At 42.5% G+C, this 25,230-nt stretch overlaps 1 protein-coding gene across 6 annotated transcripts in view; it reads left to right on the forward strand.

The window, feature by feature from the left end:
• RAD18 (RAD18 E3 ubiquitin protein ligase) overlaps positions 1 to 1,352 on the forward strand; it is a 91,684-nt gene extending 90,332 nt beyond the window's left edge. For all 6 annotated transcript variants that reach the window (XR_014064787.1, XM_081528159.1, XM_081528158.1 and 3 more), the window contains one exon: positions 485 to 1,352. Coding sequence is in view for 5 of the 6 variants with exons in the window: in XM_081528158.1 (XP_081384284.1) it covers positions 485 to 587 (103 nt within the window). In the remaining variant the exon portion in view is untranslated. The remainder of the gene's footprint in view (positions 1 to 484) is intronic.
• Positions 1,353 to 25,230: the final 23,878 nt, after the last annotated feature.

Consider the following 25,230-nt stretch of genomic DNA (forward strand, 5'->3'; position numbering starts at 1 on the left):
AGCCACCTCTTTCCCCCAGCGCTCTGCTCAAAGTGAGGGGATGCGCATGGCCCATCTCTGTTGGGAGGGGACTTTGTTTTCTTGGTCCCTTTACAACCTCAGCTCTCTGACAGGATTGAGATAAATTATGATTTTGTTAGACTCTGGCTTTGTCTTGTTGCAATGTAAGCACTTTTTTTGCAGCTTTCTGCACGTGAAGCAGAAGCAAAAAAACTGCTAGATTCTGATTGAGTAGAAGGAGGTTCAATTCTTAACTCTGTCACTTAGGACCTGTGATCTTTGCTAAGTCACTGTTTTCTCAGTTGTAAAATGGGAATAATAATAAAAGTAATAATAATTATCATAGTAGACTTGTCGGTGGAGTGGAAGGCTATTTGGAGGATTACAGAAAAACCCATGGGAAAGCACCTATAAACCAGAAACTGCTGTAGAATAATAATGATCATCATTTTCTAAGCTGGCCTTTTCTTTTTTCCATTTTCAGAAATGATCTTCAAGATACAGAAATAAGTCCCAGACAGAATCGTCGCACAAGGTCAGCTGAAAGTGCTGAGCTTGAGCCAAGAAATAAGCGGAACAGAAACTAGTGTGGGTTTGCTGACTTTGCCAGTGCAGTCATCAGAAGATGATGTTTTGTTGCCATGTAGATTTCACATTCATAAATTTCCCAAGTGAAGATGTTACATGCTAAATGTTACATTTAACTGATTTTCAGTCTTTTCTGCCTTTCCAGGAAAAAAAAAATCTTACACAGCATCCTCACTTAGTCAGTTACCCACTGCCTCTAAAACATCTCACTCTAAAAACACAGGCATCCACATGTTCACCAGCTTTGCAGAAGACATACACTTGTTTGTTTTTGTTTCTACGTTTCAGGATATATTACTATTTAAGCCATTCTCCTGTCACTTTCATGGAGAAGCCAAGTTCAGAAAAGGATCCTTCAATCCCTCTACCACAGGGACCAGTTGAGGTGTCCAGAGCCACTGTGTCTCTGGAAAGGCAAGCAGGGTGTCCTAACTCACGAGGCTTGGAGGCCAGCACCCATGTCACTCAGAGCTGTTACAGGATTGCTTGTTGCCCAAGTTTCATGTGGTCCTTAGTTAGACCCATGTCTCACACTTTACTGGAAGTAGGATGTTGGTACTGTATCCTAAAGGCACAGAAAAATAAAATACTGGGCATATTCTTCAGAAATAGCTCTTACAGATGATTTCTTGATTTTTTTTTTCTTGAGTAAATAGAATCTTTAGCACTTTGAATTTCAGCTATGAAATGGAGAGAATGTAATAAATGGCTTTTGTGACTGAGCAGACTCGATACCAATTTAAAATAAAGTCCTTGAAACAGTCTGCTGTGCATCGTTGAGTACAAGCTACACATCACTGGAAGGGGTTGATCAGAAATTGTTTTCTCTGTGCAAAATATCCCACAGTTCCCAGTTACTTCCAGAATTCCTAATGCCTGTTTTGGCATTTCAGAGCCAGTGCCCTGTCATGGGTGCCAGCAGCTCTGGGGCTGTCTGTGTCCTGGTGACAGCAGTGTCACTTCACCAGAGTCCAGGAAGACCCTGGTGTTGGTTCAGGGGTGGGGGCCCTGCTCTGGGCCAAGTGCTCCATCATCTCAGGGCAGTCACCTCTGCTCCCACTGGGCTCCTGGGAGGAGGAAGTGGCTGGAGCCCTGCTGTATAAAACAGCACCTAAAATTAGGAAGGACTACGGGGGAAAGTGCTCTCCCATCTGCTCCCAGATGGCCTGGTGTTGCACGATTTCTTCTCTGCTTACCCATGAGGTAGGGCTCTTGCCTAGAAAGGATTCCAGGTAGCCACGTGGGTAAGTGGGTCAGCCTGCTCCAACTTCAAGAAGTTGTCAGAATGCTTCTCTCGTGTGCTACTCCACATCTCCTACAGGTACCATGGGCTCCCCGCTCTGCTCTCAGCATGCTGGGGGCAACACTCTGTCCCTGCCTGCATCTCAGGTTGCTCCACCCCACCCTCTCCCAGGCAGCCACGATCAGGCTGGCAGATATGCTCTGCTGTATGTAATGGGGGCAGATGGCCTTCCCTGTAATCTTGACTTGGCAGCCAGCACTACGCGCCAGATGACTGGCTCATGGGGAAGGAGAGGCATGAGATTTCCTTGCCTATCCTTGGAGAATCCCGCTTCATCACTGGACCGAAGTAGTTGGTTCCTGCCCTGTGAGCGTCTGCCGGCAAGTTCCTTTGATGCACTGTGCTGTGAGGATCTGAAGCTGCCACCCACCTTCTTGAGGGCTCAGGTGGTGAGTTAGTAACACCTAGGCTTCTGAGGCTTGTCATGGAGGGAAAAGGAGGGATGGGGAGGTTGAAAGGGGAGGAGACATCAACTGGGTCTCATCCATGGCTTCCATGGTGATTCATGGCTCAGGACCAGTTCCTGGGAATCCTGCCCCTTGGAGACCACAGCAACTTCATTTGCTTGTTTCTTTAACAACTTCACTGAGATATAGCTCACTTTACATACAATTCACCCATTTACAACTTCCAATTCAATGGCTTCTGGTATATTTTGAATCCTGCAACCATTGCCGTAATTAATTTTAGAACATTTTTGTTGGTTTTAGTGACTCATTGGAAAAGACCCTAATGCTGGGAAGGATGGGGGCAGGAGGAGAAGGGGATGACAGAGGATGAGATGGTTGGATGGGATCACTGACTCGATAGACATGGGTTTGGGTAAACTCTGGGAGTTGGTGATGGACAGGGAGGCCTGGCGTGCTGCGATTCATGGGTTGCAAAGAGGCAGACACGACCGAGCGACTGAACTGAACTGAGTCCCTTACTCATTATCCCCAACTTTCTCTTCCTTCCCAGCACTAGGCAATATCTACTTTTTCCCTGTATTTCCTTATTCTGTACATTTCAAATCAGTGGAATCATACACTAAGTGGCTTCTTTCACTCAGCATAATGTATTTAAGGTTCATCCATGTTGTAGCATGTATCATTCCCTCATATCTTTTAATTACTGAATAATATTTCATTGTGTGGGATATACCATGTTTTGTTTATCATTCATAAGCTGATGGGTATCTGGGTTGTCGTGATTCATTCTGACTATTGTGAATAATGCGCTATTTTGCCCATTTTAAAATTGGGTTTTTAGAAAATTATTGCATTGTAAGAGATAGTGTTTAAAATTTCAGTTTCTGTGCATTGATAGGTTGGAAAGATTAAATTGAGTTTTGCATGTTAATCATGTATCCTACAACCTTGCTAAACTAACTTTGTAGAAGTTTGGTAACTTTTTGGTAGATTCCATAAGATTTTCTACATAGAGAATCATCTAAACCTGTTATCATGTAAAGAGTTGTATTTCTTATTTTCCAATCTGGATTCCTTTTATTGTGGGTATAAATTCTCTCAGATGCATGCTTTGAATGAGGTTGGAATATTTGCTTCTATCCCTAGTTTGCTGAGAATTTTTAAAAAATCAGAAATGGTTATTGAATTTTGTCAGATGCTTTTTCTGTTTATTGAGATGATCATATAGTTTTTCTTTCTTTTAGCTATTAATATTATGAATTATACAGATTGATTATAAATGTTAAAACAGTAGCAGCAGAGACCCCACCTGGTTATCTTCTTATTTCTGTTGGATTTCATTTAGAATTTTTTGCATCTATGTTCAGAAGAATATTGGTCTGTAGTTTTCATTTCTTGTGATGTCTTTATCTGATTTTGGTATTAGGATAATGCTGGCCTCATGGAATGAGCTGGGAAGTATTTCTCCTCTTCAATTTTCTAGAGAAGTTTGTGTAAAACTGGTATTATTTATTCCTAAAGTGTTCAGTAGAATTCATCAGTGAAGCCATATGCATTTTCTTTGTGGATAGGTTTTTAACAATACATTTCATTTCTTAACTAACGGATATAGAACTACTCAGGTTACCTGTTTCTTCTTAAGTAAACTATAGTAGTTTGTGTCTTTTGAGAAATCTATCCATTTCATTTAAATTGACAGATTTACAAACAAAAGTTGCTCATTTTCCCTTTTGTGTACAAGTTTTGTGAGAACCTCTCTCACTTTTCTCATTTCTGTTATTGGTAGATGTTTTCTTTCTTTTTCCTCAGCAGACGGTTTAGAAGTTTATTATTTTCATTGGTCTCAGGGGGCCACTCTTGGTTTTGTTGAATTTCTGTAATATTTTGCTCTTTTCTATTTGATTGATTGCCACTCTGATCTTTATTATTTCCTTTCTGCTGCCTACTTTGGATTTAATTTGTTTCATTTTGTTTTTTTGTAGTTTCTTAAGGCTTAGTCATTGATTTGAGCCCTTCTTTTTCAAGATAGTCATTTAATGCTATAAAATTTCCCCTAAGGACTGCTTTAACAGTGTTCCACAAATTTTTGTATGCTGTGTTTTACTTTTCGTTCAGTTCAAAATACTTTCTGGTTTCCCTTTTGATTTCTTATGTGACACTGAGTTTTATATAACTGTGTTAGTTTCTAAATATTTGATAATTTTCCAGAGATTTTTTTTTATTGATTTCTAATTTAATTCCATAACTTTTATGACTTGAACCCTTTTTGCATGTATTGAGACTTTTTTTAATGCCCTAAAAATGGTCTGTTTTGGTAAATATTCAGTGTGCACTTGAAAAGAATATATGATCTGCTGCATCAGGTTGCTTGACAGTGTTTCTCAAGGCTACTCTGTCCTTGCTAATTTTGTCTGCTTGTTCTATCAGTTTTTGAGAGTTACTTAAATTTTTGAATATAATTGTGGATTTGTCGGTTTCTCCTTATAGTTCTTCATTTTTGCTTTATGTTTTCTGAAGCTTTGTTATTAGGGGCATAAACATTTAGGATTGTTATGTCCTCTTGATGAATTCATCACTTTTTTTTTTCACAAAGTAGACCTTCTTTTTCTATATTAATATTCTTTGCTCTTAAATCTACCTAGTTTGGCGTTAGAATACTCCTTCCAGCTTGTTTTTGGCTAGTGCATTTTTCCATCTTTACTTTTTAAAATTATTATTTTTTTAATTTTCATTTTTTTAATTGAAATAAATTGATTTACAGCATTAGTTTCAGGTATACAACATAGTGATTCAATATTTTTTTAATTATACTCCATTTAAAGTTATTATAAAATATTGGCTATATTCCCCGTTCTATACAATATATCCTTGTAGCTTATTTATTTTGTACATAGTAGTTTATACCTTTTAATCCCCTGACCTTATCTTGCCCCTCCTCCGTTCCCTCTCCTTACTGGTAACCACTAGTTTATTCTATATATCTGTGAGTCAGTTTCTGCTTGTGCCTTTATATTTAAAGTATGTTTCTTGTAGGTGGCATATATAGTTGAGTCTTGTTTTATTAGCCAATCTGACAATCAAATTTTCTGCCTTTTAACTGGTATATTTATAAGTTTTACATTTTACGTTGGTGTGGTTATGTTTAAATCTATCATTGTGTGGTTTGTTTTCTATCTTGTCCCGTCTTCTTTATTATTCCCTTTTTCTTCTTTATTTGGATTAATTATTTTTATTCCATTTTATTTGATGATTTATTAGCTATAGCTCCTTATTTTGTCCATTTTAGTGGTTGAATTAGGATTATGGTAATCATTTTGAAGTTATCACAGTCTACTTTCAGATGTTACTATACTACATCATGCATAATTCAAGAATCTTCTGCTGCTTCCATTTAGCCACCCCCCACCTTTGTATTCGGAGAAGGTAATGGCACCCCACTCCAGTACTCTTGCCTGGAAAATCCCATGGACGGAGGAGCCTCGTAGGCTGCAGTCCATGGGGTCGCTAAGAGTCGGACACGACTGAGCGATTTCACTTTCACTTTTCACTTTCATGCATTGGAGAAGGAAATGGCAACCCACTCCAGTATTCTTGCCTGGAGAATCCCAGGGACGGCGGAGCCTGGTGGGCTGCTGTCTATGGGGTCGCACAGAGTCGGACACGACTGAAGCGACTTAGCAGCAGCAGCAGCAGCGGCGGCACCTTTGTATTATTGCTTTTATATATTTTATTTTTATGTATGTTATAGACATCATACTACGTTGTTATTGTTGTTTAGACAGTAAATTATCTTTTAAAAGGATTTATATAATAAGAAAAAAAATCATGTCTACATAGTTAACCATTTTTGTGCTTATTGTATCCATGTTTCTATCTGGTATCGTTTTCTTACCACTTGAAGGCTTTTTAACATTTCTTCTGCTGGTGATGATTTTGTTCAGCTCTTGTATGTCTTCATTTAACCTTCAATTTTGAAAGAAGTGTATTTAAATATAGAATCGATGTTTGACACTTTTTTTTTCCTTGTCATTTGCTTTGTTTCCTATGAGAAAGTTTCTGTCATCCTTGTCTTTATTCGAACTATTGATAACATGTCTTTTTTCTCTGGCTGTTTTTGTGATTTTATCTTTTTCATTAGAGTTGAACAGTTTAACAGTAATAATATTATTGGTGTCATTTTCTTCATGTTTCTTGTGCTTGGGGTTTCTTGAGCTCTTTGGATTTGTGGCTTTATCATTTGCATCAAATTTGGAAATTTTTGACCATTGTTTTCTTCTGTCCTCTCCTCTTAACTCCTCTCCTTTTGAGGGTTTATTCTATTTGCATATATGTTAGGCCATTAAGTCATCACATAAGTTCACTGATGCTCTTTTCATTTTTTTAAAATGTTGTCGTTCTATGTTTCATTTTGTATAACTTCTATTGCTATACCTCAAGTTATTTCATCTTTTTTTCCTGAAATGTCTTCTCTGTATTTAATCACATCCACTGTGCTTTTCATATCAAACTTTGCAGTTTTCATCTCTCAAAGTTTGATTTGGATCTTTTATATCTTCAGTGTCTCTACTTAATTATCTGAACACATAGAATGCAGATAGACTAACTATTTTAATGTCCTTGTCTGCTAATTCTAGCATCTGTGTTAGATCTGGGTCAATTTTAGTAGATTAATTTACTCCCATATTATGAGTTGTGTTTTCCTGATTCTTAGCCTGCTTGGTAATTTTTTATTGAATGCCAAAGGTGAATTTTTCCTTGTTGGGTTCTGTATGTTTCTCTTTTCTTATAAATAATATTGATCATTGTTCTGGGACACAGTTGAGTTATGTGGAAACAATTTGCTTCTTTTGGCTCTTGCTTTTAAGACCTCTCTGGTGAGCACAGAACAAGGCTCAGTCTAGGGCTAATTTTCATACCATTGAGGTAAGCCCTTCCTGACTATTCAACTGAATGCCCTATGAAGTTTGAGTTTTCTAGTCTGGCTGGTGAGAACAGGCTGTGTCCAGCTGCATGTGAATGTTGGGCACTGATATGGCACATCCTTCCAAATGGTTCTTTGCCAGTCTCTGGTGGTTTCCCCACAAGTGCTAATGAGTATTCTACTGAAGACTCAAGACAGACCCTCTGTAGGTCTGCAGAGTTTGCTCTCTGCAGAAATCTCTCTGCGTCTCTGTCTAGTTGTCTCTCTGGACTTCCGGCTCCATCTTACTCAACTCAGGGAGCTCATTGAGCTCTGTTGGGATCTCCCTTCCCTGCATGCCGTGGAAACTCTCCCAAGGCAATTACCTCGGGCAGCTAAAGGGCTCACTTACCTGGCACTTTCCCATCTCTCAGGGATCACCGCCCTTCATTGCCCAATGGCAGCTTTTGAAAATTGCTGTTTTTAAAAAAAAAAAAAAAGAAAAGAAAATTGCTGTTTTACAAAACTTTTTTTTTTTGCATGTGCTACATGTTTTCAAAATGTTTTGCATGTTTTTAAGACTTTTTTTTCTGTTTGGGTAAGAGAATTCTTTGATTCCTGTTACTCCACTTTGGCTGGAAGTGAAAATTGTCTAAATTGCCTTGTTATTTAAATTATAAAGTAATTTTAAAAAAGTAATCTCAAGATCATCCATAGGGGAATAGTTGAATAAATGTGGTACATGCATACAATGTCATATTTTAAAGCTATTAAATGTTTAGGAAGAATATTAGTAGATATAACTTGATACTATAGTGTGTAAATAAAAGAGATTACACATCCATACCTATAGTAAATTCCAATGCCTCAACATGCATAAATATGTATTTTTCATGTATTATGTGTATGCACAGAGAAAATAAAATACCCCAGCATAAAATTTCTCAATTTTGGATGAATTTTCATTTTCTTCTTTGGTTTCTTCATTTTCTAAATTGTCTCTGATGCATTCATTGAGAATCCTAACATGTATATATGTGTCTGAATGTACATACATATGTGTGTATGTATATGTGTACACACACACACAGACACATACATTGTGTGGGGGTCGGGGGGCTAAGGAGGAAATGCGGAAGCTTGATTACAGGAAGCAGAGGAGACTTTGGCCGGAAGCCAGGCTCTGCCACAGCTCGTGATTCAGGGCAAATCATTTTCCTTCACTGGACTTCCAGTCTTCTCAGTGGTGAAATGATCTTCAGACCCACCCCCCCCTCCCCCAGTGACTGACTGAAAAAGCATGTGGCCTTGCTAGTTCTGCCCTTTTCATTTCTTCTCCCATGGCTTTCTGAAGAGCTAGATAAAGTGCTCTCTGTGAGTCCAGATGGGGGCACCATTCTCTCTGGTCTGCTTTTCGAGGCCAAGGATGCCTGGAGTAGCGAACTGCAAGGAATTTACACTTTCGAAGGAGCATCTCCCTCGGCTCCTTCCTGCTAGTCTGAAGTGGGCAGCGAGCCCTGGGTTGGTCAGCAGCCAAGGCATCACCCATGGTAGGAACCAGGGGGAAGTACAGATCCTGCCTGCCATGCCCACCCCCTACCCCCCACCGCCCCTCACCAGCTGGTGCCCTCTCCCTGCTCACTTCCAGGACAGCTGGTCTCAGCTTCCCTGGGGCACCTCCTTGTCCCTGCCAGATATGAAAGCACAGCTTGCTCCTGCTGCACAGTTCTTCCAGCTTCTGTCTCTAAGTAGTCAGGGTGTTAGCCCTGAGAAGTAAAGAATGACAGCAGGAATTGGCAAGGGATGCCCCATTAGAGAGGCCAGCTGAGCATACGAGCATGTTCTGCATCTGCAGTCGAGGACAGTGAGGGGCCTGAGAACCATGGCATGAATCAGGGATGTTTAACCTAGAAAAGAATGTCCTTCAAAACATCAGTATCTTTGAATAATAAAAGCTAGCATTTACTGAGTACTCTGTATATGCCAGGTACTGTGCTATATTACATACTTTCTTTTTAAAAATTTCTTAGATTCCATATACAGATGAGGAAACTGAAGCACAGGTAAACAGAAAATCAGCATTAGTGTACCACAGTATTAATTCCTACAGGCAAGATCCACCAGTGGATGCTAAAATGGGTGGGTAAAGAGCTAAGCCACAGAGCTAGGAGTGGCAGGGATAAGATCTGAACCTGGGTCTAATTTCTGCAATATTTACCACATCTGGAGCATTAGATTTTTTCCCCCTTGGGACCTAGAGGTAAAACTGAAAATTATAAGGACACAGATTTCAGCTCAATATAAATAATTTGTGTTTCCACTATTCAAAAATGGAATCAGCAGGCAGCCTTGACAGGTAGTGAGTTCACCATCAGTGGTTGTAAACAAACCAAATATTTTGCAAGATTCACTATAGAAGTGATCCACGTATTGAGTAGATAATGTGCAAGCTCAGGATCACAGGGTGACCTCTTTAAGGTCACTAAGAAAGTATGTGGGTGTAAGTTGGAGGGAAGAAAGTGTCAACCAAGAGAGAATGTCCAGGATTTGGGAGCAGAATGCCAGGAGACATTAGGGCCAAAGTCAAGAATTCTTGGTGCTGCCAAAGATGGCGGCCTGTGAAGTAGCAGTAGGTGTAGAGCAAGCAGGTTTGGGACCAAGATCTGGAGGTGTGAAGTATTTGGGAATCCCTCACAAAAGGCCTGCCCAGAAACATCACATTTTATTTTACTTTGGTATTTTTTTCTTGACCCTTCCACTGCCTTGAGTTTAGGGCTCTGTGTGGCCCCCAGTGCTTCCACATGGGCTAAAACATAGCTGGAACTTACACCACAATTGCTGAAGGAACACCACGCCTGGTCCCACTGGTTCCATTTTTAGAAGTGTGCCCTGAATGCCTAAGCAGACTGTGAGCTTCTAGAATTGGGGGCTGGGCTGTCCCCGTTTCATTACCAGACTTAGCTGAGTAAAGACCCAGAGGCTGACTTGGGCGGGAAAAAAAGAGTTGCCATACCCTAACATCCTGACAAGAATAAAAACATCGTAAATTAACTATACTTTAATTTTTTTTAAAAAAGGGTTTAAATAAAAACATGAAAATAAGTCTCTTTTGGCCATAACTCCTTGCAACACACTAGCCTCCTCCTGCTGCTGCTGCTGCTGCTCAGTCGCTTCAGTCGTGTCCGACTCTGTGCGACCCCATAGACGGCAGCCCACCAGGCTCCGCCGTCCCTGGGATTCTCTAGGCAAGAATACTGGAGTGGGTTGCCATTTCCTTCTCCAGTACATGAAAGGGAAAAGTGAAAGTGAAGTCGCTCAGTCGTGTCCGACTCCTAGCGACTCCATGGACTGTAGCCTACCAGGCTCCTCCGTCCACGGGATTTTCCAGGCAAGAGTACTGGAGTGGGGTGCCATTGCCTTCTCCGCTAGCCTCCTCCAGCACCAGCCAAATACCCAAGTCCATGCTGCCCCGCTGAAGTCAGCCAATCAGCAACAGCTTCACTCCCGCACCCACGCTGCTCACGCGAGGGTTCAGAATCCACGATGGCCGCACTGCCGTAGCCGTTATTTCCACAGCTGAAGAGGAGCCTTTCCCAAAAAAGGTGCATTTCTGAGAGTCTGCCCCTCTGAACTCTGCTCTCACTAGCTCCAGTTTGTCCACTGTGTGCCTCCCCGCTGGTTCTCCCCTGGTTAGCAGATAGCTGGGCCTCTGGTTGTAGGTGCTGAGGGGTGGCCTCTTCCTGGGACAAGTTAGAGATGAGTCGTTTGCCCGCTGACCCATAGGTGCTCAGCGAATAGCCCTTAAATTGTTTAATGTTTGGGGGAGGGGCCCTGGCAGGGGATAAGGCCCCAAAGTAGGAAACAGCCAGAGGGAAGAAGTACTTTCTTGCTGGGAGAGCAGCTTGCGCTGGACGTGAGGCAGCTGGGCTGGGCCGCGGGGAGAAGACTGAGCATTCCGGCAGCGGTGAGTAGCCCTCTGTTTCTTATCCCTGGAATGTTGCCATTCACTTTGCCCATCTCTGCGCGTGACACAAACCCTTCAAGACAAGAGAAACCCTGTCTGCACGGAAGAGGGCTGGGTGAAGGTACGGAAGACAAGCCGTGCACACATGTTGACTGGAAGTGATCTTCCATTGGCCGATAGAATCAGTCCCCGAGATGTTCTGATACTTGAAACAGTGGGCTAATTCCGCAGTCTCACCCTGGAAAAGATCCATGGGCAAAATCACCTCACCTTTCTGCTGTCTTCCCCTGTAAAGTGAGGAGACTGGTCCAAGAAAACAGATGCCCGCACCCTCTCTGCCTTTTTAATTGGTCTGCAGTTGGGCCTGTGATGTGGTAGGTTTTGAAACCTTCCCAGATTTCTTCCCAGTGGGGTTGAGAACCATGGAGCTAAGTTGGTATTTGAGAGCAGTTCCGGCTCTGACTTTCTTTGGGATGGGCTTGGTGTGGTTTGTACAGGCCAGAGGCACAGTATGTGGAAAAACAATTTAGGGGTTAATGTTTTTAGTGGTAATAGGAGTTGTGGCTCCCATTTATTGAGTTCCTGTTTTATGCTGGTTTCTTTGAATGCATTATGTTTTAATTAAATCGTCCTAACAATCCTTTGAGATCAGTATCATGATGGCTATTTTAGAGATGAGGGTACTGAAGCTCAGAGAAGTGATTTGACCTGCTTAGCGTCACACAGCAGTCTGATCAGTGGCTGACCTGGGTTTTGAACATACCCTTGAACTGACTTCTAAGCTGGTTCTCTTTCCAGACTGAGAAGTTCAACATACACAGTCATTTAAATAATTGTTTGGACAGTTAATGCAGTTGTGGGTTTCTTTAGTAGCTCACTGGGGAACTGGAAGTCCCCCCTTTTCTGCTTTGCCTACACACCATCCCTGGAGTGTCAGGTTCTGCTCTGTTAACTTTCAGATGACACTGATGGGATAGAGTGCTTCAGAATGAGTGAGGCCAGCCAGGCAGCTGAGAGAATCCCCCTGTTACGTGGAGAACCATGCAAGAGTTCGGGCCTTAGCTTCAGAAGCAAGGACAGGAGATAGGAGCTCTGTCTTCAGTTGCATCACAGGCTGTTGTGTGCAAGAAGGGAGAAGAATTCTAAAGCAGAGAGCCTGGCAGTCCTGAACATTCGTAGAGCAACACTCACCAAGTAGGAGTGACGAGTAACTAACTTAGTTTGAACTTGGTTTTAAGATAAAGTCATTGCTAAAGAATTGGCCCATCTCCTGCATGCTCAGGGTGTTTCTGAGACACTTGCTGTGGGAGTGACCCTGGCCCCCTCAGGCTGGAGGCTGGGGGAGAAGCTGCAGGGGACACTCCCTGTGACCCAGGTGCTCCATCTGCTGCTCTGTAACATCTCAAGGATGCAGACTCTGGCCATATACGATTGAAATCAGCAGGCAGGTGGGGCAGAGGGCACAGCCTTCTGCCTTGCTTCACATTAAATTAGACAAATTAAATGAACTAGGAGCATAGGCATTGGCCTGATTAGTAACACGAATGTGCAAGGTGGATTCTTGGATCTCAGCTACTTGATGCAAAGCTCTAGTGGATTCAGGGGGCCAGGTGCAGAGCACGAGGTGGAGAGCTGGACCCTCTGGGGACTGAGACATGAGCCAGACATAGTGTCTGTCCCAGGAAGCTCATGGTCTAGTTTGGGAAAGACAGAAGCCACTTGGCTGACTAGTACAGAAGGAGGACATTGGTGAGCATAAAGACAGTGATGTAGGACCCAGGAGAGGAAGGAGTACTGATTGAAGCAGGATACCACCCAGCTCCACAGAAGCCGTGATGCTTTCCAGGTAAGACCTGTTGAGGGAGAGGATTTCCAATGCCTGAATAGACTGGAAAACGGGCCTGTGAGACAGAGACGGTGGAAGAGGTCAGGGAGGTGTCTTTCTGATGTAGGGGAATGGGGCAGCATCAAGAGCATGGGTACCTAGATGTAACTGTGCTGTGGTTCATAGCCAGGGCATCTCTCTCTCCCTTTCTAATGGAATTGTGCCCACATCTGTATCAGCCTTTCCTGGGGCCCCATGGTAGGCTCCCATCGCTGACTGGTCATTGGTTTGGGCTCGAGCACTTGCTGCAGCTGTGGTCAAGGAGGTGTGAGAGGAGTGTGGCAGGGGCTTCTGGGAGAGGCTTCCTCACTGTCAGAAGGAAGCAGACACAGAACAGAAGGTTGTCTTTTCTTCTGGATGTTACTGTGTCTGTGTGAGAAGCTTTGCTGGGGGTGCCATCTTGCTTTCCAAAAGGGTGTGAGTCTGAGACCAAAGCCCAGGCTAAAGGTAGTGAAATAGAAGGATGAAGAGAATCCTCCTCCTTGAAGGTATAATTGAACAGCTGCCTTTGCTCACTTGGCTCTGGACTCCTTATGTTAAATAATATATGTCTTCAGTGGTAACACTTTGAGATGGGGTTGTCTGTTACATGCAGCTGACAGCATCCTTCCTGAAACAAAGGAAAGAAGAGAGGACACTCTGAGGGGTGTCACACATCCAGAGCTTTCCTGAATGTGGGTGTCCCTACTGGGAACAGATTGTTGTTGCCAGTGTGGATCAGCCATTTTCTGCTGCTCCAGCTTTTCCTGAGTCTGGTTCCACATGGGGACCATTCACTGGAGACCCCTACACTGGAGACCCCTCCATTTTAGACAAATCCCTTTATATTCTAAGACCAGCTTGAGTCTTAGAATATTTATATTCTACTTACCCTGGAGTCTTGCTACAGAGAGTTACCCGAGTGAGAATCAATACCTACAGGCAAAGTACCTTCCCTTGACACTTGAGGTTCTTTGTCGATTTTTGAAACCCCTGTTTGTCTCTCCCACTGAGCAGCACTCAGGCTTCAGACTGGGTTGCTCTGGAGGACCAGCGCTTGTCTTTTCCAGTTCCTTCTGGGGTTCTCAACAGTGGATTCTGGGTGGACTAAGTATGTGTGTTTAATATCTGACTGCCCACCCAAAACATACATACCCTTCACATATAGTTTAAATTCATCAAGCTTTAAAAAAAAATGCTCTAGTTAATATAGAAGACAAGCTTCATTTTATTTACAGAGATGCCTAAATGCTCAGAATTTCACCTTGAGAAATCCTTCCCTCCAACACAGCCTGTGGCTCTTCGGGTCTCTCTGAGCCTGACCTAGACTAGAATATCTACATGCTCTGCTTGCTTTCAGTATCTCCATCATAGCTAGGTTCAGCTGATAGGCTGGGTTTTGTTTTATTAATTATTCGCATTCTTACAGTTAACATTTTCTAACATCACAGGATGTTTGGGAAATTGAAAAGTGAAGTCAGTCTCAATCCCTCCATCTAATGTGTCTCTGAATTAACTTCATTCTGGCACATGATTTCCAGTATTATCCGCATACAGACACATTTGTATGCTGCAAACCTCATACACATACATTTTTGTCTCCTGCTTTTTTTCATCTTATTAAATTATAAGATTTAACCATGCTGCCCCATAATTATTTTAATGGTTGCATAATAGGATCAGCAAATAGTGGGATAATTTAACTTTGTAAGAAATGCCGGTGGTGGTTTACAGAACAATTTTCCTTTCCTCCTCCTCCTCCTCCTCTTCTTTTGCTTCTTTGTGTATCTTTCCTCCAAGGGCGAGGTTTCAAGAATCAGTGAGCCCATCCCTAGCTCCAGGGACAAATCCTGATTCATCTAAGTTAACCATAGTGGCTCCATATCTCTTACCAGAGATTGGTTTAAGCCCCTGCATGTAAAGGGAAGTGAGGGGATATCTCTGGGAAACTTCTCCGAAAAGCTTTCATTTTCTAATGAAGCACCAGGAAGAGATGTTCCTTGTGTTTTTTCTGGATGTTGTTTTGCCTGTAGATGATGCCTGCAGATGTAGCAGGAATCATATCCCATATCCAAATTCAGTCAACCTTTGTCTCCTGTTGGTAAATATTAAAGCTATTTTTGGGTGCAGCCTGGAAGCCTATTCTATTACTAGAGCCCATATAATGTTAGAAGCTATAGTTACTGATTATCAGGAGCCTATTGCCAGGCATTTGGAGTGTTCAGACCTGGAGTGTTTCCTGGGCAGCCTCTTTCTCTCCTTAGCTAATGCTTCCCCAAACTCTGGGACACTTCCCGGGTCTTATGGTAAATGTCCTGCTTGTCACTGGGGTGGAAGGTCAGGGACTAAACCAGGTCAGCCCAGTTCTCTCCTTTTCTATGGTCCCAAGTGAGTCAGGGAACCGACAACTGACAGAGCCAGTCTGATTTGACCACAAGAGAAGACTCTATACATGGACATCACCAGATGGTCAATACTGAAATCAGATTGATTATATTCTTTGAAGCCAAAGATGGAGAAGCTCTATACAGTCAGCAAAAACAAGACCGGGAGCTGACTGTGGCTCAGATCATGAACTCCTTATTGCCAAATTCAGACTTAAATTGAAGAAAGTAGGGAAAACCACTACACCATTCAGGTATGACCTAAATCAGATCCCTTACAATTATATAGTGGAAGTGACAACTAGATTCGAGGGACTAGATCTGATAGAGTGCGTGAAGAACTATGGATGGAGGTTTGTGACATTGTACAGGAGGTAGTGATCACAACCATCCCCAAGAAAAAGAAATGCAAAAAGGCAAGATGGTTGTCTGAAGAGGACTTACAAATAGCTGTGAAAAGAAGAGAAGCTAAAGGCAAAGGAGAAAAGGAAAGATATACCCATTTGAATGCATCTGAATGCAGAGCTCCAAAGAAGAGCAAGGAGAGAGACAAGAAAGCCTTCCTCAATGATCAATGCAAAGAAATAGAGGAAAACAATAGAACATGAAAGACTGGAAATCTCTTCAAGAAAATTAGACATACCAAGGGAACATTTCATGCAAAGATGGGCACAATAAGGGACAGAAATGGTATGGACCTAACAGAAGCAGAAGATATTAAGAAGAGGTGGGAAGAATACACAGAAGAAGTATACCAAAAAGATCTTCATGACCCAGATAACCATGATGATGTGATCACTCACCTAGAGTGAGACATCCTGGAATGTGAAGTTAAGTGGGCCTTAGGAAGCATCACTATGAACAAAGCTAGTGGAAGTGATGGAATTCCAGTTGAGCTATTTCAAATCCTGAAAGATGATGCTGTTAAAGTGCTGCACTCAATATGCCAGCAAATCTGGAAAACTCAGCAGTGGCCACAGGACTGGAAAAGGTCAGTTTTCATCCCAATCCCAAAGAAAGGCAATGCCAAAGAATGTTCAAACTACCACACAATTGTACTCATGTCACAAGCTAGTAAAGTAATGCTCAAAATTCTCCAAGCCAGGCTTCAGCAGTACATGAACTGTGAACTTCCAGATGTTCAAGCTGGATTTAGAAAAGGCAGAGGAACCAGAGATCAAATTGCCAACATCCATTGGCTCATCGAAAGAGCAAGAAAGTTCCAGAAAAACATCTATTTCTGCTTTATTGACTATGCCAAAGCCTTTGTTTGGATCACAACAAACTGTGGAAAATTCTTCAAGAGATGAGAATACCAGACCACCTGACCTGCCTCCTGAGAAATCTGTAGGCAGGTCAAGAAGCAGCCGTTAGAATTGGATATGAAACAACAGACTGGTTCCAAATTGGGAAAGGAGTATGTCAAGGCTATATATTGTCACCCTGCTTTTTTAACTTATATGCAGAGTACATCATGCAAAATGCCGTGCTGGATGAAGCACAAGCTGAAATCAAGATTGCTGGGAGAAATATCAATAATCCCAGATATACAGATGACACCACCCTTATGGCAGAAAGTGAAGAAGAACTAAAGAGCCTCTTGATGAAAGTGAAAGAGGAGAGTGAAAAAGTTGGCTTAAAACTCAGCATTCAGAAAACTAAGATTATGGCATTGGGTCCCATCACTTCATGGCAAATAGATGGGGAAACAATGGAAACAGTGACAGACTTGATTTTTTGGAGCTCCAAAATCACTGCAGATGGTGACTGTAGCGATGAAATTAAAAGATGCTTGCTCTTTGGAAGAAAAGTTATGACCAACCTAGACAGCATATTAAAAAGCAGAGACATTACTTTGCCAACAAAGGTCCATCTAGTCAAAGCTATGGTTTTTCCAAGAGTCATGTATGGATGTGAGAGTTGGACCATAAAGAAAGCTGAGCGCCGAAGAATTGATGCTTTTGAACTGTGGTATTGGAGAAGACTCTTGAGAGTCCCTTGGACAGCAAAGAGATCCAACCAGTCCATCCTAAAGGAAATCAGTCCTTAATATTCTTTGGAAGCACTGATGCTGTAGCTGAAATTCCAATACTTTGGCCATCTGATGCGAAGAACTGACTCATTGGAAAAGACCCTGATGCTGGGAAAGATTGAAAGCAGGAGGAGAAGGGGATGACAGAGAATGAGATGGTTGGATGGCATCACCGACTCGATGGATATGAGTTTGAGCAAGCTCCAGGAGTTAATGATGGACAGGGAAGCTTGGCGTTTTGCAGTCCATGGGGTTGCAAAGAGTCAGACACGACTGAGGACTGAAGTGAACTAATATTTGCCTTTACTTTGAAATTTTACATGATTCAAGTGCTTTCGGCAGTCATCTATGAAAATCTAAACTAAAATATGGCATGAAAGAGTGGGAGATTGTTCTTTTTAAGAGATACAGACTCTTCTGAGTCTGCTGGAAAAATAAAAACTGTTTATAAGATTTTAAACACATGTATTTTCAGGGCCACAGTTACTGTGTGCAGGAGAGTATAGCCCTGCTTTGTGCCTAACCATATAAGTATCTGAAGAAGAGACTTCATTCCTAGTTCTTGACAAAATGAAATAGCTTTCAAGAAAATGCATGAAGAAGCAATTATGATTATGAATGGCTTTGGCATCTACCATCCTACATTATTAATTTTGTAATGCAGTCAAGCTCCCCTTCATTCATATTTGATGGGAAGCCTTGTAGTCCAGCAGGAAGCCCAGGACAGCATTTATGGAATTGTTTTTAAGGTTTCTGAGCGCTCCTGGTGCTTTGCCTGAATTCAGGATTAGACTCTTCCTTCCCTTGGGAATCTGCTTTAACCTTGTCTTTGAAATAGTCACTGCTCCTTCCAAAGCCTGCAGAGACCTGTACATAACCAGCCAGGTGTAATCTAAGAGGACCCGGAAGAGCTGTGAGCATCATTTGGAATCTGCCACATTTCCTTCAGGTGGTGGAAGTACCTGATTCATCCATAGGAAAGGACCCTTCCAGTCATCTCTGGGGATGAGAAGTATCATGGCTACAACATCTACCATTTGTTCCAAGGTTTACAGTTTGCAAAACATTTCTAAGCCTGAGGCCTTATTTGAGCTCATGATAATCCTTAAAGGAGGCAACACACATCTATGGTTATGTCCTGTTTACCAATAGTGGAGGGGACCCTGCAGAGATTAAGTCATATATTTAGTCTCTTCTGTCCTCCTTTCCCCGGTCACCCCATCCCTCACTCCCTCCCACACCTCCTTGTCCCGTGGGCTCCCCAGGCCCCTCCCCTGTATTGTGTTATCAAAGACCCTGGTGTTTGCCTGCTGCCTGCTACCTGCCCCCCAAGGTTTGAACTGTGGGTCCTGTGCTTTGCCAAGCCTGCCAGGGAGCTGCCTTGAGCTCAGGGCTCAGCTGCTTTTATTTTGAATGTTTGAGGGAAGCAAAGCAACCCCATGTGCAAGGGGTCAGTGGATCACTGCATTCCCTTAGATGATGTCCTGTCTTTGCAAAGTGGGGTTTGTGGTGTTTGTAGGGATGGGAGTCCCAGTGACAATCAGTGTGAAGGGAGTGGAAGGTGGCAGTGCCCAGTTGCATCATGAAGTGTGAGGAGTTGCCCACCAGGTACCGTTGTCCTGCTGGGCAGTTACTATGGTCCTTTAAGAGTAAGATGGAAAGATGATCTTTGGTTTTAATTTCTGTTGCTAATACATACATGACTACAAACTCACGAAGTGGCTTGGACCTGACTCAGTAATGAATGGGGCTGATGGATGTCTCTAGGGGCCCAGGGGTATCATGAACAAACTGGTGCCGTGAGAGTCTCATGAACCTGGAATATTCAGACACCTCTAGTGTAAGTAAAGCCTAGGGCGTGGCTCCTCTTTTCCTAGGGAACTCAGAGAGTTTAAAAAGCTTTCCAACCCCAAGACTGGGGGCTGCCAAGGGCTTCTCTGCTCCGATGAGACGCAGCGGAGACTACTCTAGTGGGGTCTTCCCAGCCCTCCTGAGTCACACCGGGGTGGGGAGGGCAGTCCCTATTGTGCAGGTTGGCCTAAGTCAGTGAAATAATTAGTCTCTCAAGCGTGGGTGCAAAACAGTGGGGATGTTTGTCATTCTCTGTCCGGGGGACAGGCTGACCATCCCAGGCAGTGTGTTGCTGGTGGAGGGCTCAGAGCACCACCTTCTGTTCAGCCCTTTTCCTCAGGATTTTAGTCAGTGTCCTTCACAAACCTTTCCCCTCCCACCAAGGAAAAATGTGGGTAGCTTGGAATAGTGGGCCTGGAGTGTGGATCAAGTGTTTGTTGAGCTCATGGTGACACAGAGCTTAGCTCCCTCTGGCTTCCCAGATCCCCCACCCCCACCCCACGCCAACTTTGCCCTGCCTCCCTTCTGGAGAATTCACACTGGGGGATCTGAAGGGACCAAAGGCGACGGATGCTACCTGGTGTTAAGAGCTGTGAAAGGCAGAATCGGAACCAAGGGAGAGCTTTCCCTAAGATGAGAAGCACCCAGGGAATTCCTCAGTGCCCGCCGTTTCCACATTTCCATGCCAGCCTGTTAGCTGTACGTAATCCTTGTGCCCCAGCCAGAATTGCTGGGAATCAGCCAGTTACTCTGAGGCTTCCCTGCTAGCTCATATGGTGGAGAAGCTGCCTGCAATGCAGGAGACCTGGGTTTAATCCCTGGGTTGGGAAGATCCCCCGGAGAAAGGAATGGCTACTCACTCCAGTATTCTTGACTGGAGAATTCCATGGGCAAAGGAGCCTGGCGAGCTATAGTCCACGGCATCGCAAAGAGTCGGACATGACTGAGCGACTAACACTTTCACTTTCTTCTTTTACTCTGGGAAGGACCAGGACCAACAACCAGATGCTGTGGTTCGAATCCTGGCTCCACCATGTGCTACTTATATGACTTTGGGGAAGTTGTGTAACTCTCTAGGATTTGGTTTCCTCATCTGTAAACTGAAAATACTACTAAAGTACCTCTTGAGATTATTGTGATGATTCATTGGAACACCTCATGTTAAGTAATAGGCACGGTGCCTGAGCTGTTCCTTCTTGTGGAAACCACAGTAGAGTCTCCTGGCTGTCTGCTTCCTGCCCGCTCTGTCCGCTGACCAGCCGACCCTGGTGCGTCCCCAGGTGGCCCCTGCAGCCTGGCATGCCCCCCTTCTCGGAAACTGTGAGGAACAAACTGTTTTTCTCTCTACAAACTGTTTTTCTCTCTACATTTTAAATAAAATATTGGTTTGGATGGCTCTACCTGGTTTCTTACCATCTGGGAAGCGAGCCTGGTCTCCCTGAGCAGTGATCCCAGCAGCAGGAGAAGACAAACCTCAATGCTTGGGCACTTTCCAACTTCTGCCAGGTGTGTCACATGGCCAAGCCCAGATTCAAAGGGTGGAAAGAGATAGTCTTCCACCTCCTAATGAAAGTTTCAGCAATCACGTTAAAGGGGTGTGCATACAGGGATGGGAAGAATTTATTCCCATTTTAAAAAATCTACCTCATGAAAAAATCTGCCATATGCTCTGCTTGGTGTGTTTGGGCAAGTGACTTCTTTTCATTAATCCCATTGGCATCCCCTTTATAATGGAGTGGAAAATTTCTGTTCCTTACAGGGCTGCCTAGAGGGTCAAAGCACCATACACTATAAAGTACTGAGAAAATGTACTAGTTTGTTGATATCTGATATCTCTACCATGAGTGTCACATTTTGAGTTGAGAAAAATCCAGGTGTTTGGATCTTAAGAGATGGTTTTGTTACCACATCTTGGACAGAAGGGTAGTTTCCTGAGACTTAGGTTGCTGTGATCCTGACAAGTACCTGACAAGATGCCATCCCATTCTTCTTATATAAAATTTATGTTATATATGTATGGTCTTAGTTGAGGTTCTTGATCCTTTCTATCAGTGTCTCACTTTTGGATCCTGGGAGAGAAAATCTTTGTGGCCAAATTTGGACCAGGTGTACATGCCAGTCAGAGGGACATGGTCATGGGTACCAGATGCTGTTTATGTTTGTCTGGACCCTGCTTCTTTAAGCCAACTGGACACACCAATCCTCAACAACCAGGGGATCATAAAAGCCAGTTGTGAGCTCCTGCCCATGAGTCTTGTTCCACACCTTTCTTGCTTGTTCCTGACTAGTTTCCACTTTCCTCTGGTTCCTATAATTGCCTCTTGTATTTATTACCTTGTTCTTGCACTTTTCCCATTTGATGTTTTTCATCTGAAATTAATGCATTTCAATTCTTCTAGAAGAGTTTTGGCCTGAGTATACCTTCCAATCCAGAGCAACAGGCCAGTGATGGATTTAGTTGAGATTTAGTTCTTCTGGGTTATGTTGAGACTTGGGGTGCAATAGCTATCATGGCTGATTCCTTGGGACTCAACTTGCAGCCCTGGTCCACCATCTCCACTTTGTGATGTGGGAATTAGCAATCTCTGTGTCTCTTTCTCTGTCTAGACCACAGTCCTCTTGAGGGTAGGTACTGTGTTTCTAGATGTTTTTGTCATGGTGTCCCTTTAGGACCAGAGGAATCAAGTGGGATATACAATTAAGAGAGAATAGATTTGGGTTGGACCCTTGGAATAGACATGTGTTGTTTTGTGGCTGTCAGCATCCAAAACTTTCTTATTTGAGGGAATTCTTCATTGACAATAGGCAGAGTCCTGTTTCCTCAGTCAGAGCATCAAAGGGACCAGACATTCCTTTTCCTCAGCCCTTGGCCTCTATGACATATGTGATCTGTGCTCCCAGCTACTCCAGTGACCTGACCTGGGCTGTGTCTTCGCCACCTGGCCCTCCTGGTTCTCTGTATTTTTTGTGCTTGGTTCTCCATCTTTTTGTGACAGACTCAGAGAATGGCGCAGTTTCTCATTAATAAATTCCTACTTTTTTTCAGCAAGTCAAAGTACATTTTTGTGTTTTTGGTTTTGCAACTTAAAACCAAATTGATGCAACCCATGAATAATAATATATAGTGGCTTCCATCCACTGCGTACATGCCAGGTGCAGTCGAGAAATAAGTGCTTCGTATAGGTGACATTTAATCCTTACAGCCATCTTGAGGGAGTTATTATTTTTCTCATTTTGCATATTAGGAGGCTTCTATGGGTAGCGCTACTGTGAACATTCTCATGTGTATCTTCCTGGTGTTCCTGTGCACCCATTTCTATTGGGTATACGTGTAGGAATAGAATCGCGGGGTCATAAAGCACAGATGTGCTTCATTAGCTGATGTTCAACTGTTTTATAAAGTGAGCTTATGCAGTTATACTCCCACCAGCATTTGTATGAGATTGAGATTTCAGCATGTTAGTGAATCTTGGCCACCATTTGATATTGTGTGTGTGTGTTTTTTAATGTTAGCCCTTCTGGCATGTGTCCAGTGGTATCTTATTATAGCTTTTAAAAATTAATTTTTATTGTTGTATAGTTGATTTACAGTTGTGTTGATTTCAGGTGTACAGCAAAGTGAATCATTATACATCAACATATAGTCACTCTTTTTTATATTCTTTGCCCATATAGAACATTACAGAGTATTGAGTAGAGTTCCCCGTGCTATACAGTAGGTCCTTATTAGTTATCTGTTTTACATATAGTATTGTATATATATCGATCCCAGTCTCTAATTTATCACTCCTCACCTTCCCGCTTGGTAACCATAAGTTTGTTTTGTACAACTCTGACTCTTTCTGTTTCATAAATAAGCTCATTGTACCATTTTTTTAGATGCTTTGTATAAATGATATTATATAGTATTTGTCTTTGTCTGACTTATTTCACAGAGTATGACAATCTCTGGGTCTTATTATAGCTTAACTTGTGTTTCTATCAGGCCCAGTGAGGTTGAGCACCTTTTAAAAAGAATTGTTATTTTTTATAAATATTGAGCAGATAGTACAGACAATTTCCATACACTATCCCTGCCCCTCACACTTACACACATACACACATAGAGAGTTTCCAGTTATTAACATCTTGCATTAGTGTCATATATTTGTTGCAACAAATGCACTAATATTGCTGCTGCTGCTGCTAAGTCGCTTCAGTCGTGTCCGACTCTGTGCGACCCCATAGACAGCAGCCCACGAGGCTCCGCCGTCCCTGGGATTCTCCAGGCAAGAATACCGGAGTGGGTTGCCATTTCCTTCTCCAGTGCATGAAAGTGAAAAGTGAAAGTGAAGTCGCTCAGTCGTATCCGACTCTTAGCGACCCCATGGACTGTAGCCTACCAGGCTCCTCCATCCATGGGATTTTCCAGGCAAGAGTACTGGAGTGGGGTGCCATTGCCTTCTCCGCACTAATATTAACACAATATTATTAATGAAAAGGCCCACAGTTTATATTAAGGTTCCCTGTTTGTGTTGTATAATTCTGTGAGCCTTGGAAAATGCTTCATGTTATATATCTACCATGACAGTATCATATGAGATCATGTTAATGCCCTAAAAATCTGTGTACCATCTACTTATCTCATCCCACTTTCCCTGTACCTCTGGCAATCACTGCTCTTTTCACTGTTGCTATAGTTTTGCCTTTTTCATAATGTCATATAGTTGAAATCAAATAATGCATAGACTTTTTAGACTGACTTCTTTCACTTAGCACTATGTATTGGAGGTTTCTCCACATCTTTTTGTGACTAAGTAGCTAATTTTATCACTGACTAATATTCCATTTTTTGGATTAATACTCAAAATGTCCACAATTTGTTTACCCATTCACATATTGAAGGGAGTCTTGGGTGTTTCCCCATTTTGACAGTTATTTTTAAAGCTGCTATAAATAAACATCCATGTGCAGGTTTTTGTGTGGACATTAGTTTTTCATATACTTAGTTAAATAGCGGCGAGCACAATTAATGGATAGTATGTATGGTAAGAGTTTGTTTACTTTTGTAAGAAGCTACCAAACTGTCTTCCAGGGTGGCCATTTTTGATTCTACTAGCAATAAATGAGACTTCTGTTGCTTACATCCTCCTTAGTATTTGGTGTTGTCAGTTTTTGGATTTTAGCCATCCCAATATGTAGGTAAATACATCTCGTTTTCATTTGCAGTTCAGTAATGGCAAAGAAATTTGAACATCTTTTCATATGCATGTTTGCCATCTGTATATCTTCACTGATGAAGTGTGTTTTCAGATCTTTGCCTGTTTTTACATTGGATTCTTTGTTTTCTTATTGTTGAATTTAATATTATAGTTCTTTATATATTTTGGATATATCCTTTATCAGATGTGTTTGTGAATATTTCTCCCTGTCTGTGGCTTGTTTTTTCATTCTTTCAATGGTGTCTTTCACAGAGCAGAAAATTTTAATTTTAATGAAGTCCAACTTGTCAAATTTTCTTTCATCATGCTTTTGGGGCTCAGAGGGTAAAAGCATCTGCCTGCAATGCGGCAGACCCGGGTTCGATCCCTGGGTTGGGAAGATCCCCTGGAGAAGGAAATGGCAACCCACTCCCGTACTCTTGCCTGGAAAAATCCCATGGACGGAGAAGCATGATAGGCTACAGTCCATGGGGTCGCAAAGAGTCGGTCACGACTGAGCGACTTCACTCACTTTGGTGCTATATCTAAAAATTTACTGAGCCTAGATTTTGTCTTATGTTATTATCTCTTAGAATTTTTATAGTTTTGCATTTTACTTTTAGGTCTGTGATTTTGTAAATACATTTTGTGAGGGGTGTAAAGTCTGCATCAGATTGGTTTATTTTTGCATATGAATGTCCAGTTGTCCTAGCATCATTTGTTGAAAACCTATCCTTTCTCCCTGGTGGCTCAG

The sequence above is a fragment of the Giraffa tippelskirchi genome, chromosome 9 (assembly GCF_054371585.1).
Source record: "Giraffa tippelskirchi isolate mGirTip1 chromosome 9, T2T-mGirTip1v1.2.pri, whole genome shotgun sequence".
Taxonomy (NCBI): Eukaryota; Metazoa; Chordata; class Mammalia; order Artiodactyla; family Giraffidae; genus Giraffa; species Giraffa tippelskirchi.